We start from the raw sequence: 17,682 nt of genomic DNA on the forward strand, positions 1-17,682 counted from the left end.
GCCTCATTTGGAGTATTATGAGGAGTTTTGGGCTGCTTATTTCAAAAAGAATGTGCTGACGTAGGAGAGGGTTCTGAGGATGGTCATGAAAATGATTCCAGGAATGAAAGGGTTATCCTGTGAGCAGCAATTGAAGGCAGTTGGCCTTTTGTTCACTGAAATTTAGAAGAATGGGGAAGGGGGGTAATCTCATTGAAACCTATTGAATGTTAAAAGGCCTCGATAGAGTGGATGTGGAGAGGATGTTCCCTATCATGGGGGAGTTTAGGACCAGATGGCACAGTTTCAGAATAGAACAACGAAGATGAGGAGGAATTTCTTGAGCCAGGGAGTGGTGAACCTGTGAGAGGGAAATGGATCAGACATGATGAAATGCCAGAGTGGACTTGATGGGCTGATTGGCCTAATTCTGCTCCTATGTCTTATGGGTCTTGGGTAGTGCTTAAGGAGGAAACATCAGAGGGTGTGACGCATTGTAAACAAATGTATTGATTTGATGGTACAATAACTCTGAAAGGTCTGTAAAAATCGTATTTCCTCTGCATTATTATGAAAAAGCATATTTTTGAAATTTGAAAAAAAACTGAGTTTTCTTTTTGGAGCTCACGGGGAACAAAGAAACAAACAGCCACACAAGTAGCATAGTGAAAAGAGCTGCACAAGCCCACAGCATCATAAGGACTTCCACTGATAGATGCACGTACAGCAGTGCTGGAGTCAGGACAGAAACCTGCCCTGATTTGGAACTAAGTATCAGCAGGGCAGTCCTATGTATGCCTAATACTCTTAACACCCAAATAATCCCAATGACCAAATGCAGATCCTTATCCCTCAAGCTGTTAATAGGCACATCTTAAAGTGAATTTAGAATGAACATACTGTCATCAGCTTGTATAGTTACTGGCACTGTCAGAAGAAATCATCATAAGTGCTCATTATCCATTCCCTTATTTTATGCAATGTGTAGGCACTTTGAAAGGCAACATCTGGAGTGAAATTTAGTGACCACTTGTGCCCTAATCCACTGGTTATATTTCACAGGGCAGACTGTGCCATGATATATGGGACCTACTTGTTCCTAACTTAAAATAGATTCATGCCTAAGGCTTTAACCATTGAGGTTACACTCTAATCTAAAGTAATAAACCTTTTTTAGTCCAACAGGTGAAACAGGGAACAATTTAACTCAAACAAGAAAAAATCTGCAGATGCTGGAAATCCAAACAACACACACAAAATGCCGGAGGAACTCAGCAGCCCAGGCTGCGTCTATGGAAAAGAGTACAGTCGATGTTTCAGGCGGAAACTCTTTGGCAGAACAGGAGAAATAAAAAGCTGAGGAGTAGATTTAAGAGGTGGAGGGAGTGGCGAGAGAAACACAAGGTGATAGGTGAAGCTTGAAGGAGGGGATTGAAGTAAAGATCTGGGAAGTAAATTGGTGAAAGAGACAAAAGGCCATGGAAGAAAGTAAAGGGGAGAGGAGCACCAGAGGGAAGCAATGGGCAGGGAAGGGGATAAGATAAGAGAAGTTGAAGGGAATGGGAAATGGTGAAGGACAGGAGGGCATTACCAAAAGTTCGAGAAATCGATGTTCATGCCATCAGGCTAGAGGCTACTGAAACAAAATATAAGGTGTTCTTCCTCCAACCTAACTGTGGCCTCATCACAACAGTGGAGGAGGCCACGGATAGACACATCGGAATGGGAATGGGAAGTGAAATTAAAATGGGTGACCACTGGGAGATCCCGCTTTTTCTAGCAAGTGCTTGGTGAAGAGGTCTCCCACTTTACATCAGATCTCATTGGCATGCAGGAGGCCACACTGGGAGCACCAAACACAGTATATGACCCCAACAGACTCACGGCTGAAGTGTGGCCTCACCTGGAAGGACTGTTTAGGGCCTTGAATGGTAGTGAGGAAGGAGGTGTAGGGGCAGGAGTAGCACTTGCTCCACTTCAAAGATTCAAAGGTTCAAAGTTCAAGTTTGATGTCAGAGAAATGTATACAATATACATCCTGAAATGCTTTTTCTTCTCAAGAATGTTTTCTTTCTCCCATGGCCTTCTATCTCTTTCACCAATTTATTTCCCAGCTCTTTATCTCATCCCTTCCCCCTTCAGGTTTCACCTATCGCCTGGTTTTTGTCTCTCCCTTCCCCCCCCCCCCTTTAAATCTACACCTTAGCATTTTTTCTCCAGTCCTGCCAAAGAGTTTTGGTCCGAAACATCGATTGTACACTTTTGCTAGGGAACAATTTAATCTATGTCAAGTAGGTACAGAGTAAATTTCTGAGTGGAGTTAACAAGATTAGTTTAATTTCAGGTCAAATGGAAATATATATCAATACATTAGACCAGATGAGATATTTCTATGCATAATATACCACATGATTTCATTTTTCTCTGCAATTGCTTCCTCTGGGAGAAAGGGCATCAACTAAACGCATTTTGCAAGCAGCTTTATAATTGTACTAATGTGTTTGTATAAACTGATAACCTGCTCCCATTAGTTGAGAAATAAATTCCAGTCACTGAATTCTAGAGATAAGCCCACAGGATAAAAGGTGCACTCCCTGTAAATAGTGTTAGAATAAACAGCTGTAATGTGTGTAATACCCTGGTTAAGATGTCTATTGCTATGCTGTCAGGTAGTTTACATTAGCAGTTTTCTGCAAAAGCAGTGTGCCCTGCAGGGAAGTGTGCTTTGGCTTTGGCTAAAATAAGGACCCACGCTGTCCAATTTAGGAAAGTGAGTCAGCCGATCAGGATTGTGGGATGTGAGAGAAGGTTCTAGAGAGCTGTGGGGAACTGTTTTCTGAAAGACCATAGTGTGATTTGTGGTTCTTTGGCAAGAGGTGTGGTAAAGAGAAGAACGGGAGAGACACCCATAGTATTCGGTCTGAAGGGAAGACACAGTTGCAAGGAGTGCTTTGTGAGATGAAGGAGTCCAAGATGGGAAGCTCTACTGGTGATTGGTGATAAAAATTCAACGCCGTGAGTAACAGTTATACCAGCTTTTGGAAGAGACGAGCCCCAATGCTCATGAGCACATTTAAACTGGTTTAACTGTGATGGGCCCTCTTTGTTGTCTTTTCTTTCTCTTCTTCCTCTTAATAACTTTTTGATAAAGCTGAAACTAGTAAATATACTTACTTTATAATTTTATGCAGTGTACGATCCGTTATTTTTTGCCGCCGATAATTGTGTATGGGCAATATTTACACAGCATTCGCTCAGATTGAGGTTTCTTTAAGTGGAACATCACAGCATTCCTGTTTGGTTGAACCCCAAATCTTACCAACCATAGGCATGTATGTTTTTTAAAGGTGGCCGTCCCACTGCTGAGTGATATGGCAAGTTGGCTCACTAGCCCAATTTGTAAGTAAGCCCAGTGAGAGGGTTACATAAGTATAGAGAGATACACAGTGATTGATTTTGCACAAGAGTCTATATCTTTGTATAAAACTATGGGACTGAATGGTCCAAATGTGAACTGCAGGTGTAGGTGTTGAATTTGGTATGGCAATCAGGAGAAAGCATCCCTTAGTCTGAACTCAGATTCAGATTCATTTGTTTAACACGTACATCAAAACATACAGTAAAATCTGAATTTGAGTTCTTTGTTCTTTTTTCAACCGGCCTGGCAGTGATAGTCCATCTGGCTTATACTCATCTGCACTCTCTTCGTGGCTCACCTACCATCATGTCAACAGCACAACCACGCATGCTTCAAAGTACAAAGCAAATCACTTTGGATGTCCTGAAGTTCTGAGGGATGCTACATAAATGCAAGTCTTCCTGACAACTAATATACCAGGAAAACGGACGGTTGTACAGTCTTTTGCAGAGATACCACTTACCAAACAAAGTGAGTGGGGTATCAGCTCAATCAAGCACATCGTGCAGTAATAGAACAAGTTTAGTCAATGGTCTTTCTCACAGTGGAATCAATTGTGCACACTCTCCAAGAAGGAAACCAGTAGTTCAAATCTTGTATAATAGGAACGCAACAACGTTCCCATTAATGAGTAAGGGTCTGCAATAGTAGCTTAAATTTCATTGACAAATGTCTGCTGCTTACAGCCATTGTCAGTATTCATCCATTGCCCAAGCTTTCCTGAACTGAGTGCAGGGCACATATCTTACAAGCCAAATCACTCTGGTGATCAACTATGAGATTCTAAGTGACAGATAATTGCAGTTTTCCTGAAGTGTTTCTGAAACCATGGACTCAGCTTTGCTGGCTGTCAAAGTCATTAGGGACTAAAAATATTTCTGTCATTCAAAAACTCTTAAAATCTAATAAAATTGAATACAAAACATTGATAAAGTAGACTGCTAAAATAAAACAAACAGAAACACTTCAAATAATTAAATAATTTAAACTTTGAATATTTTCAAGAAGGAACTTGCCTTCTTACCATCCAGTTCCTTGGAAATCAGTGGGATCACTGACCTTGTGCCAACTCTAATCAGCCATGGGATCCAAAACCCATTCCCCCAAGATAGATTTGGGTCAATCTCACCCAGTGATGGCACTCCACTACTGGGATATATCGATTGTCCAATGTCAGATTGATGCCAGAAAATGACTGGCAGCAATCGCAGGATCAGGTTTAGATCTCTTCCTTTGAATTTGCAATGCATGCATAAGAATCTTGGATTTTCTGACATTTCAGTCACTATTGGGGGAACCTCAAAAAAAAGGTCACCAAAAAAATCTGACTTGATTCACATTAAGAATCAGGATCCTCACTCTGTTAGGATCATTGTCTGAACAAGTTAGGCTGTAACCACAGTGCAGTTAATGGAATTACTTTAACGTGATTTAAACCAAGGACAAGTATCTGAAGCGAATTGTTACACCAGAAGAACAAGTACTTACACAGCACCTACCACCTACTTCACTTTAGAGTCACTGAGCTGCTCTTGAAGTACATTCATCTTTGCAGTAGTACAGGAAACACACAGCCAATCTGTACACAGTAAACTCCCTCAAAGAGCAATGTGATAAAAAAACAAGGATAAGCACCAAAGTTCTGCAGATGCTGGAAATCCAGAGTTACACATGTACAATGGTGGAGGAACCCAGCTGGTAAGGAAGCGTCCATGGAGAGGAATTAAACAGTCAATATTTTTGACTGAAACCCTTCATCAGAACTCAGTTTTCAGTGATGTTAAATGAATGACTCTATGGTTCAATTTAATATCAGAGAATGTGTACAACATACAACCTGAAATTCTTGCTCTTCACAGACATCCACGAAACAAAAACACAAAGAATGAGTGACAGAAAGTATTGGCCAAGACACCAGATTTAATTCACTTGCTTTTCCTCCAAATGACATAATAGCACCTTTGAATTTCAACTCGGAAAGCAGACAGAACTATGACATGGAAGAAAGCTATTTAGCCAGCCCATTGTGAATGCACCATGTGGGGTTGCAATAGCTTTAGACAATTTTGTATAGTAAATAGATTAGCTGAAAATAAGCAAAGATAACTTCACTTCGAGGATATCTCAGTAACTCGAAAGCGAAACAGGCAAAAGGTGCTAAGTAAATATTTCTACAGATTTCCAATCTCAATGGTGCATTTTAAAGTAAGAGACAGCATCTTACCTTTCAGCTGGTCCAGAATTTCAGTTCTCCCAGTAGACACCAAGTTGCTAGCCTCTTGCTCCAGCCTGGTCTGAAGCTGCTTCAGCATTTCCTGCAGTAGATAATTGAGTGTAATGAGTACACCTATCATCTTGCCGTAACGGGAGAATAACACGGCGACACACGTACACAAATGAAGCACACGCCAGCAAAATGCGCAATGGAAGAAGCGTTCAGCAAGATCCTGTACTGATGTGACAGCTTTCAGTCATCACTTTTATTTTCATCTTTTTCAACTCCTGCCAAATTTGGAAATGCCGAGGGTGATCTGCTCATCACACCCTGTGGCATCAGACTCTTCTATTTTTAATACCCAGTGTTGGATAGCAGCAATAATTGGAGCACAGATACATGATGCAGACACACGCAAATCAGGGCTGCCCCAGTGATCTCCTTGGCTTCACTGATGAATGGTCAGGATGTCAAGTGCCTGCATTGGGTTATTTTCATGTTATGCCCCATGACCAAGTACAAAAACAACTGCAATAAAGAGATGTGCCCTTGCAAATGTAACTGTCCTCGTATTGATCCTGTAATCCTTTACTTCATTTTCTGTCCACTACTAAATGTGCCATACATCACTGCCACAGCAACAGATCAATATTAAATCCATCCTCTGCTACAGAGACACTGCATAGCAGAGAGGGCACCTGCCAAGCTGAAGTAATGAAACACGCCATTTCTCTTAAATCTGACATAAAACAAAGTCAAAGCATTTAATTTCAGCTGCAGAAATAATCCTGTATAATTCATCATGGACTTTCAGCCTGTGTTTTTAACTCCAGAGATTAAACTATACATTTCATAAAGCACCAGTTGGTGTTGTTAGCAGAAAATTCCAAACACGATATTAACATATCCTTCAAATTTTCTCCAGGAATTCCCTTCTTGTGAACAGTTCAGAAGATGATGCTTTTCCTCCGTTTGTTGTTAAAAATTCTGTTCCTGCACTTGGCCTCTGTATCTGTGAATACGAACGATTCTTCAAAATCACTGTGCTGCATATATCGGAGAGGTCAAATGACAGGCTCAGTGCCTGGTTTAATTCTACGGCATTACAACTGTGAGTCCAATAAATGCAAGCAGTAAGAACCACCCCAGAAAGGAGAGCTTTGTGACATCAGCTACCGCACGTGTACACAGCAGCTGCACGGCTGCACTTCTTACATCTCTACTTAAAATCCAAAGACACTTAAATGGAAAACCTTGCCACATTCGGCTTCCCTGAACTCTCTACAGATGGTCTTCTGTTCTGCAGTGACTCAGCTTGCCGTGTCAGAACAAGATGCAGCTGCACTCAAGCCTATGTCCTGTTCCTTCCCAATCAGCAGACCAGAAGCAGCAGCCGGCAGAGACCGGAGGCTAGGCAACACCCAAAAGGCTTAATGTGCAATTTCAGAACTTTGATGCAACACATTAATAAAATCCCAAAAATGCTGCATCATGCTGGCATCGGCTAAGCATCCTCAAATTGCAACGCCAGTGAAATAGAGCCAACCTGTGAAGCATTCTGGCATTTGTGTTTTATAGGAAGGGTTGGGGGTGCTCTTTAACCTAACATGTTTAATCTACATCCAGTATCACACTTCATTCAATGAATTGGGAGAATAAAATGGATTGCTCACAAATCCCAGCTTTACCTGGAAACCTGTCATTTCCCAGCTGGAATTAAAATAATTTGCACTGTGTTGGTTTGACTGTCCTATACACTAAGACTAGTAGGATTATTTAACTCATGCATAATGATCAATAAAAGGACTTTAATCTTAAAGACAGGCTGCAGGATCAAAACAGTCTGTTTTTAAGTTTTAAAACCTTTGTTAAGGAGTGAGATACTGGAAATCTCTGAAGTAAACAGACTGCAATTGATAATTATCCAAAAACAGTGTTTGAGTTAATAGAAGAAAATTAAGTGTGACTGTACCTGTAGAAGTCAAATTAAACTATATTGTGTAGTACCTTTCAAATAGAGGTGCCCAGAAGTGGGCTATGGTCCAGGTACAAGTCAACAGGATTAGGCAAAGTAATAGTTTGGCACAAACTAGATAGGCCAAAGGAAGGACCTGTGTCTCTGCTGTAATGATCTAAATGTGCCCATCAGCAACATATAATGATGACCTATGGAAAAAGAAAGATCATGAAGGAAGATTGGTGAAAGTATGAATTTTGGGCACTTTTCTTTCCAAATGAAAACCATTTGAGCAAGCAGAGAGATTCAGGAATAAAACAAGTAGAAAGCTCAATATCCTCTACAATTCTATGAATCAAAGCAAAATGCTATGGGTGTAGATATTTAAAGTAAGTACAGAAGATTCTGAGAAGAATCAGTTGTGGCTTTGGACTTGGAGTATAATTGTGATGTGTACCAACTAATTAGCCCTAACAAAGCAGTTTTCCCTTCAACATTTCATCCCCAGTCCCATCAAACCATTCATCCTCTTTGCTCTCTCATTTCTCCTGACGAATAGCCAACCCCAAATTTCAAATGGTTCCACAAATTCTTACCAGAAGAAACATCCCTGAATTTATCTTACGAAGTATTGTAAGAATTGTCAATGGGCTCATTTCTCTTTCTTCTAAACTCAAGAGAACATTTGCTTAGGTCCAGTTTGTTTAGTAGCATAGGACAAAACACCATCTCCATGATGTTAATTGCACTTCCTTATCTATCCTTAGATATTGAGACCAGACCTATACACAGTATTCCAGCTACAGCCTCACTGGGGCTCAATATAACTTCACTGAGATGTGCTTCCCTTTGTATTCAAACTTTCTTACAGTAAAGTGCAAAGTGTCATTTGCATTTGCAATTGCTTGCTCTACCCAATCATTAACTTTCAGTGATACATGTACAAGGATATTGAGGCCCACTTGAAAACAAACACCAACAGTTCAAGATTTAACAAGTTATCCACCTCTATATTTTTGCCATAGTGGATAATTTCACACTTAACGTTCCATCTGCTCTGTCCTAACCCAGGGGTTCCCAATCTTTTTTTATGCCATGGATTAATGTCATTAAGCAAGGGGTCTGTGGGCCCCAAGTTGGGAAACCCTGCCCTAACCTATTCATTCAGCCTGTCTATATCTCTTTGAGGCCATTCTACATCTTCCCCACAACCTTCACTACCCAATAGTTCAGTATAATCAGCAAATTTGTATATACTACACTTGACCCCTTCATCCAAATTACTGATGTCGACTTTGAACAACCAGGACCCCAACCCTGATCCTTATACCATTTCAAAAGTCACAGCCTTGCATCCCAGGATTGGCCTATTTATCCCTATCATTGCTCATTAACCAATCCTTAGTATATACTTGTATTTTAATGTGTTGAGATTCTTCAGCACGTATAATCCTTAAAAAGAAATAAAATCATAGGGATAGATCTATGATTTCATTTCTTTTAAGGATCATATGCGAGGATGAAAGAGAGCCAGTTTTGATCAGCTACATCCCTCATAAAGAGGCAATCCAACACTATTTGTTTGTCTACTCTTTGTCCTATCATTTAGTGATAGATTTTAACTGGCTCTAGAATGGAGAGCAAGGCGAGTCCCTTCCTGCTGCAGTTCTTGAACCAAGACAGGCTTAATTGTTTCTTTCTGATTTTAGCATCCTTTTTCAGTTCTTGACTGATCTGCAATGGCAGGCCACTTTATAACTGCTGCACTTTATGGACATCAACACTTGAAGCTGGTTTATTCTTCGTGTGAGAATCCCTGTGGTGCTAGATAATGGACTGTTGAGTCCTGACAGCCTTTCAGAGTGCTCTAATTATACTCTGCACTCACTTTCAAATGGAGGTTTTCAATATGCAGCTGATCTCAATGTTCTGGGGTAAACATTATTGCACCAAAACATCCTTCCACTTCAGCTTTTGCGTCTTGCTGGCTGAGACAAGTGTGGTGGACCATTAAATGAAATCCCATTGGGCAGAAGATACAAAAGATGTACCACCAGGATCAAGGACAGCCTTTGTCCCCACTATTATCAAACTCCGGAATTAATATTTCATACAATAAAATGGATTCTTGACCTTGTAATCTAACTTTCAATGATCTTGCACTCATCCAGTAGCGTTTACACTGTGGTAAAGCAAGTCCATATTTTATAGAGATAGAAGACTAGCTATATTTGACACAAGTACTGTACATCAAAACATCCAGTGAAATGCATTGTTCGTATCATTAACCAATACGTGCAGGGATGCAGCCCACAAGTGTTGCCATGCTCCCAGTCTCAACATAGCGTTCTCACAACTTACTAACCCTAACTCATTCATCGTTGGAATCTGGGAGGAAATCAGAGCCCAAAGAGAAAACCCATGTGATCGTGGGTTGTTAACCTTTGACACCCTTACTAAACAAGAGCCTATCAAACTCTGTTTTAAATATACCCAATGATTTGGCCTCCACAGGCATCCGTGACAATGAATTCCACAGATTCACCACCGTCTGGCTAAATAAATTTCTGCTCATCTCTGTTCCAAAGGGATAGCCTTCTTTACCGAGGCTGTGCCCTTTGGCCCTAGACCAGGCATGGGCAATATGCCTGTGGGCCATATGCGGCCCGTTAAGCTTTTTAATCCGGCCCGCAGAACTTGATGAAATTATATTAATAATTTGTTAAGGTTTTTTCCCCGCAATTCTGGCGTTTTCCCAATAGATGACGCACTCTATATACATTTGTGGCGACCCATTTCCTGGCACATCCGAACCGGCTCACAATTAGCCAGCGTTCCGTCTAAGGAAGATAGCCTGCGGGGATTTGCGAGTACAGAGCTTTGGAGCCTCTGTGCAGGGGGGCAGGTTGAGGGAGGCTTAAAACTGAGGCTGGGGATTTCGAATAAAGTTTTTTTCTCGACTGCCGTTACCGACTCCATGTTGTAATTTTAGCGCTGCATGTAGCACACCGCTACACATTGACCTTTGTTGAGGTGCAGCGTATTACTCCACATTTGCGCTTTACTCTTTGTTCAGCTCGACCTATTTGTGTGAACAGGCGTTCAGCGTCATGAACATCAACAAAGCCAGCCACAGATCCAAGTTAACTGACCAACTCCTCAGATCCATCCTGAGAATCGCCACAACAAAACTAAATCCAGACTTTGATGCGCTGGCTAAAAAGGGAGACCAACAACACTGTTCCCACTGAAATTAAAAATAAGTTTCTTCGTTATGTAAAAAATGCATTTGAAAATATTTTTTTCAATATGCCTTACATGTTACATGTCATTTCTGTTAAGTGATGGACATGAGTAGTGCGCAGGTGCACGTACGTTCTCAAAATAAAAAATGCGCTCCAGATCAAATAACATGCTCTGCATACCGGCGCGCTCTCACTGTTCTGTCATTGTGCGGGTTGTTGTTGAGTTTTGGCACGGGACAATTGAATAAGAAGGAGCAGGACAAGTAGACCTGCATCTCCTACCGTTTTTGAAATAAAGACAGTCAGGAGGAGAGTGATGATGATAATATCTTGAAGGATAACAGAATTTTCAGTGCTTTGAAATAATAACTCTTACTATTAAAAAAGCTGTATTTTATTCATTTAATTTTCAGTGTTTTAAAAGTCATTTCAATAAATAGCTAAATACCATGGGACATCAAAGACAGATATTTTGTTGTAATGCATTTGTTCATTTTCAATTGAAATTAAAGCACATGTTTTCTACATATCCCATGATATTTTATTTTCTCTTATGAGGTGTATTACCAAAACACTCCATCCATCTGCTCCTGGTCCGGCCCCCCTGTCAAATTTTAGAACCCTTTGTGGCCCTCAAGTCAAAAAGTTTGCCCACCCCTGCCCTAGACTCTACTACTATTGGAAACATCCTCTCCACTTCCACAATGAGATCCCTCCTCATTCTTCTAAACTCCCACAAGCACAGGCCCAGAGCCATCAAATGTTCTTCATATGCTAACCCTTTCAATCCCGAGATAATGTTCATAAGGCTCCTCTGGACCTTCAATGCTAGTACATCCTTTCTTAGATAAGGGGCTCAAAACTGAACAAAGTCTCGTGCTAAAACTTCAGTTTAGATTTTATAACATAAGGCCTAGAAGAACAAGTAGATTATTTGGCCTCTGATGTCTGCTTAGCCATTCAATAGGATCTGGGTGATCTTTCCCCTTATTGGCACTTTCTTGCATATTCCCTAATTACCTTTATATTTGTAAAAAAAAACAATTGACTTTATGTTCTAATATCCAGAGTGGGATAAAAAAATCTTTACCCTTTAATGCTTTCTCATTAGTGTCTGAGCAATATAATGAGCCGAAAGTTCATTTTAACATTCTATGGTTATGGAAACTGCTATTAATTAGTCAATAGCCTGAATGTTCTGGCAGAGCCTATCATCTTTCTGGCTTTGCAGTATTAGTCAGCTGAGTTGCTTAAAGACCATTGCCTCAGCTATCGGTTATTTTGATCATTGCACAACACACATCAGGCACAAAGTGGTTACAAGTTGACTCTACATAAACAAGTTGTTCCTGGCCAAGAATTCTCTCTTTCATAGTCTTGGGAAAGGGCCATAATTTCAACTGGCCCAGGAGGCATGAACATTCCCATTCTGGCTCTCTTATCCATTTTCATCTCTTCTCCTCACTCTCCATCACCATCTGGTGACCTTCGTTCTTCCCTTACTCCCAAAGTCCACTATCCTCTCCTATCAAATTTCTTCTTCTTCAGCCCTTTACCTCTTTCACCTATCATCTTCCAGCTTCTCACTTCATCCCCACTCCTCCACCCAGCCACCTTCCACTCACCCGGTTTCACCTATCATCACCAGCTTCTACTTCATTCCTGCCTGCCACCTTCCTATTCTCGCTTCTTTCCCCTTCCTTTCCAGTTCTGATGAAGGGCCTCGGCCTGAAACATCAACCCTTTATTCCTTTCCATTTTGTGTGTGTTACTCTGGACCGTTCTTGAATGAACCTGAACAGGGTGTAACAGTGCAACACACAAAGTATGCAGGAGGATCTCAGCAGGACAGGTAGTATCCATGGAAATTAATAAATAGTCGACACGCTCAGCGAGTAGTGGATGCCTGGAATCCACTGCCTGGTATGGTGGAAGAGGCAAATATATTAGAGGCTTTTAAGAGCAGTTTGGATAGGCACATGGATGTAAGGAAAATGGTGGGATATGGACATGATGTAGGTAGGAGGGACTAGTGTTTGGATGTTTATGATTTGCTTTTTAGCTGGTTCAGCACAACACTGTGGGCTGAATGGCCTGTCCTGTGCTGTATTCTTCTATGCTCTATATGATGAAATAGTGAAGCAGACTCAATGGGCTAAATGGCCTCATTCTGTTCCTATATCTTATGGTCTTATGGTCTTCATTATAGGATTCAAGTTTAGTATAATGTAGGTTCAAGTTCTATCCGGAGAATTCAACCCGGAGAAGTGTGAGGTGGTACACTTTGGAAGGACAAAGTCCAAGGCAGAGTACAAAGTAAATGGCAGGATACTTGGTAGTGTGGAGGAGCAGGGGGATCTGGGGGTACATGTCCACAGATCCCTGAAAGTTGCCTCACAGGTAGATAGGGTAGTTAAGAAAGCTTATGGGGTGTTAGTTTTCATAAGTCGAGGGATAGAGTTTAAGAGACGCGATGTAATGATGTAGCTCTTTAAAACTCTGGTTAGGCCACACTTGGAATACTCTGTCCAGTTCTGGTCGCCTCACTATAGGAAGGATGTGGAAGCATTGGAAAGGGTACAGAGGAGATTTACCAAGATGCTGCCTGGTTTAGAGAGTATGGATTATGATTAGAGATTAAGGAAACTAGGGCTTTACTCTTTGGAGAGAAGGCAGATGAGAGGAGACATGATAGAGGTGTACAAGATATTAAGAGGAATAGACAGAGTGGACAGCCAGCGCCTCTTCCCCAGGGCACCACTGCTCAGTACAAGAGGACATGGCTTTAAGTTAAGGGGAGGGAAGTTCAAGGGGGATATTAGAGGAAGGCTTTTCACTCAGAGAGTGGTTGGTGTGTGGAATGCACTGCCTGAGTCAGTGGTGGAGGCAGATACACTAGTGAAGTTTAAGAGACTACTAGACAGGTATATGGAGGAATCTAAGGTAGGGGGTTATATGGGAGGCAGGGTTTGAGGGTCAGCACAACATTGTGGGCCGAAGGGCCTGTACTGCGCTGTACTGTTCTATGTTCTATGTTCTATCCCTACTACCCCCAGGGTCCTCCTATCTGTAAGGGTAGATTCAATACCCAGAAAGACTTGGATAACTACCAAAAATAGAGACATTTTATAAAGCAATGTTTAAAAACAAGGGCAATGACTAACAAGAATGTGTTTCCATGAGTTGTCAAGGGCACAAAGGCTGAACGGCCTTCTTTGGTCCACTGATCAGAAATCATCGTTTGTACTATATTATATAAATTTTTGTCTATCTGAGCCCAATTATGGGTTAATGAGTTAATTGGATTTTTAGCTTACAGGCCATAATTCAAATGCATTCAGCATCATCATCCTAATTACCATAATTAATTCATTTTCTTTGAAGAGAATTATCCTTAGCAATGGGAAATTTTACATTCTGTGGCTGCTATGAAGATTTAGTGTTAGGAATTTTACCATTGAAAAGTGTGTCATAGACTGAGGGCGTAATTTTGTTGACAATTGAAATCTGTAACATTCAGTGAGTAACACACACAAAATGCTGGACAAACTTAGCAGGCCAGGCAGCATCTATTGAAAAGAGTGAACAGTCAACACTTTGGGCTGAGATCGTTCATCAGGACTGGAAAGAAAGATGAGAAGTCAGAGTAAGAAGGCGTGGGAGGAGACAAAGAAATACAAGATGACAGGTGATGAGTGAATCCAGGAGAGGGGGACATGGTAAAGAGTTGGGAAGACAATTCACGGAAGAGATAAAGGGCTGGAGAAGGTGGAATCTGATAGAAGATAGAAGTCCATGGAAGAAAAGGAAGGAGGAGTCACATCAGAGGTAGGTGACGGGCAAGTAAGGAGAAAAAGTGAGAGAGGAAAACAGGAACAGGGATTGGCAAAGGGGGAGGGTGGTCAATTAATGGAAGTTAGAGTAATCAATGTTCATGCCATCAGGTTGGAAGCTACCAAGATGGAATATAAGGTGTTGCTCCTCCAACCTGAGTGTGACCCCAGTGCGACAGTAGAGGAGGCCATGGAATGGGAATAGGAAGTAGAATTGAAACGGGTGGCAACCAGGAGATCCCGCTTTTCCTGACATTCTTTTTTACTACCTCTATTTAATTATGTATGGCATGATCTCTCTGGATGGCAAAATTTTAAAAAAAGATGTTCACTGTATCTCAGGACATGTGGCAATAATAAACCAGTTCAATCCAATGATGAATTGGATGAACGCAGAAGACTGTAATATCAGAACAGTGAGCTGCTGGTCTCACACTCTCGTTGTCACAGGAATGATTTCTCTCTCCCTCACTGGTGAGAGGGAGCCTGTCTGGAGATACCACAGTTAAGAGTTATGGACTGTGGTTTCTAATGGGCTCTAGATCAAGATCTCTTGGGGGCTTTTGCAATTGTTTGCATGGTGGGGAAGGGGGGTGGTGCCAGTGGGTGGAGGGGGTGGTCAATGCTTCTGCTGTTGCTTGTGTGTGGGAGTTTTTGCTTCATGGAAGACCCCACTCAAAGTTAATCATATTAATCTTAAAAATAGTTCCAGTAACATCAATTCACATGGATGATGGACTGGTGCTTTTAAAGTAGCTATTCTGTACAGTGAACAGGGCTTGAAGCAATTTTACAGACTCAGGCCAGTTTATGATCAGAATGGAGGTACAGCAATGTTAGGAGGCATGGCAGATTGAGGCAATTGACACAGACTGGGGACCAATTTGTCAAGCACCACTCTATCCACCACAAAATCTCCTGGTGACCACACATTCAATTTGACTTCCCATTTCCATTCTGACATGTTTGTCCACGGCCTCCTCTACTGTCATGGTGAAGCCAAACTCAGTTTGGAGGAATGACACTTCATATTCCATCTGGATAGCCTCCAAACTGATGCCATGAATTTTGATTTCTCTAACTTCTGGTAATATCGTCTCTCTTGTCTCCTCTCTTTTTACTTTTCTCATTCTGATTCCCCTCGCATCTCTTCTATTCTGCTCATGTGCCCATCATCTCCCTCTGGTTCCCCTCCTCCTTTTCATTCCACTGTCATCTCCTCTAAGAATCCTTCTTCTTCAGCCCTTTACCTCTTCACCAATCATCACCCAGCTTCTTACTTCATCTCCTCTGCCCCACCCACCCAACTACCCCTCACGTGGCCAGTTTATGCTCCTTCCCCTCTCCCTACATATATTCTAGCTTCTGTCTCCTTCCTTTCCAGTCCCAGTGCATCTTCAGCCCAAATACTCAACTGTTTATTCCCCACCATAGAAGTTGCTTGACATGCTGAGTTCCTCCAACATTTCAGGCACATTGCTCAAGATTTCCAGCCTCTGCAGAATGCTTTGTGTTTATGATCCCATTGCTTTGGTTCTTAGTCAAACAACATAATGGCAGAGGTAGAATGACCCACATAGAGTCGTAGAAAACTACTCCATAAAAAACAGACCCTTCGGCCCCTCCTGTCCATGCTGAACCATTTTATAATGCCCAGTCCCATCAACCTGCACCCAGGCCATACCCCACTCATCCATGTACATATCCAAGCCTCTCTTAATCATTGAAATCAAAATTGCATCCTTCACTTCAGCTGGCAGCTCGTTCCCTACTCTCACCACCCTCTGAGTGAAGAAGTTTCCCCTCATGTTCCCGTTAAAACATTTCTCTTTTCACTCTTACCCATGCTCAGTGCAAAAAGCCAACTTGCATTTACCCTATCAAGACCTGTCATAATTTGTATATCTCTAGCAAATGTTCCCTCAATCTTCTACATTCCAAGGAATAAATTTCTAACCTATTCAATCTTTCCTTTCAACTCACACCCTCCAGTCCCAGCAACATGCTTATAAATTTTCTCTGTACTCTTTCTATCGTACTTGCATTTTTCCTGTAGGTAGGTGACCAAAACTGCACACAATGCTCCAGATTAGGCCTCATCCAACATCTAATACAACTTTAACACAACATTCCAACTCCTGTAATCTACGTTGTGTACATTACATATGTAAGGTCCTTATACCAAAGGAAGAGAAAGCCTCAATGCGCAAAGTTGAAAAATATTGTATGTTCCATTGGAGAAGAAAGCTCAAAGTTCAAATAAATTTATCATCAAGTATGTACACATCACCATAAACTACCTTAAGATTCATTTCCTTGCAGGCAGTCACAGTAAAATAAAGAAATGCAATAGAATCAATGAAAAATTATACAAAAAGACTAACAAACAACTGATGTGCAAAAGAAGACAAATCATGCAAATAATTAAAATAAAATAAATAATTCTGAGAACATGAGTTGTAGAACCCTTAAAAGGGAGTCTTGTGGAACCAGGTCAGCATTAAGGTAAGTGAAGCCCATTGTTGCTTTCCATGGAAGACTCCTCAACCAGAGTTCAGACAAGGCCGGTCTATGAAAAGAGCATTTGAAAGCACCTACTCCTTCCCTTCTCCAAGGATCATCACCGTGTGGTGGTGGAGAGGCTTGTGGGTTCCTGAGAACCCGAGAGCAGTGCTGTCTGCACTTTAGCTCGCGTGGCAGTAATTCAAGTGGGAGGTTCCAGACTAAGAGCAATCCAGCCAAGACCTCACCAGTGGAGCTGACGGAAGACCACAACAGTAGCAAAGGGGCAGAAAGGCTGCAGCAGTGAAGGGCCCCCGGTCATCTTGCATTCCATGCTATTGGATCCTGATCGTCAAGGACTCTGTGGTGGCTGCCAATGCATCAGCCTGCCCACTTTAAACAATATCATGCACAAGCATTCTCCATTAAGGGAAGGGAAAACATTGTACTCGACTAGAGAGAATGCACTACTATTACCACTAGTCCTCACACTGTCCTGCTTTTTTGGTTGAGCCCATTTTGCTTTTCAGTCA

General features: G+C 41.6%; 1 protein-coding gene across 1 annotated transcript in view; it reads right to left on the minus strand.

The window, feature by feature from the left end:
• The window catches only part of apc2 (APC regulator of WNT signaling pathway 2), a 233,285-nt gene that overhangs the window by 113,025 nt on the left and 102,578 nt on the right, over positions 1-17,682 (minus strand). The window contains exon 3 of the mRNA XM_059990792.1: positions 5,622-5,712. Within this exon, the coding sequence (XP_059846775.1) occupies positions 5,622-5,712 (91 nt within the window). The remainder of the gene's footprint in view (positions 1-5,621; positions 5,713-17,682) is intronic.

Source organism: Hypanus sabinus, chromosome 16 (genome assembly GCF_030144855.1).
Source record: "Hypanus sabinus isolate sHypSab1 chromosome 16, sHypSab1.hap1, whole genome shotgun sequence".
Classification (NCBI taxonomy): domain Eukaryota; kingdom Metazoa; phylum Chordata; class Chondrichthyes; order Myliobatiformes; family Dasyatidae; genus Hypanus; species Hypanus sabinus.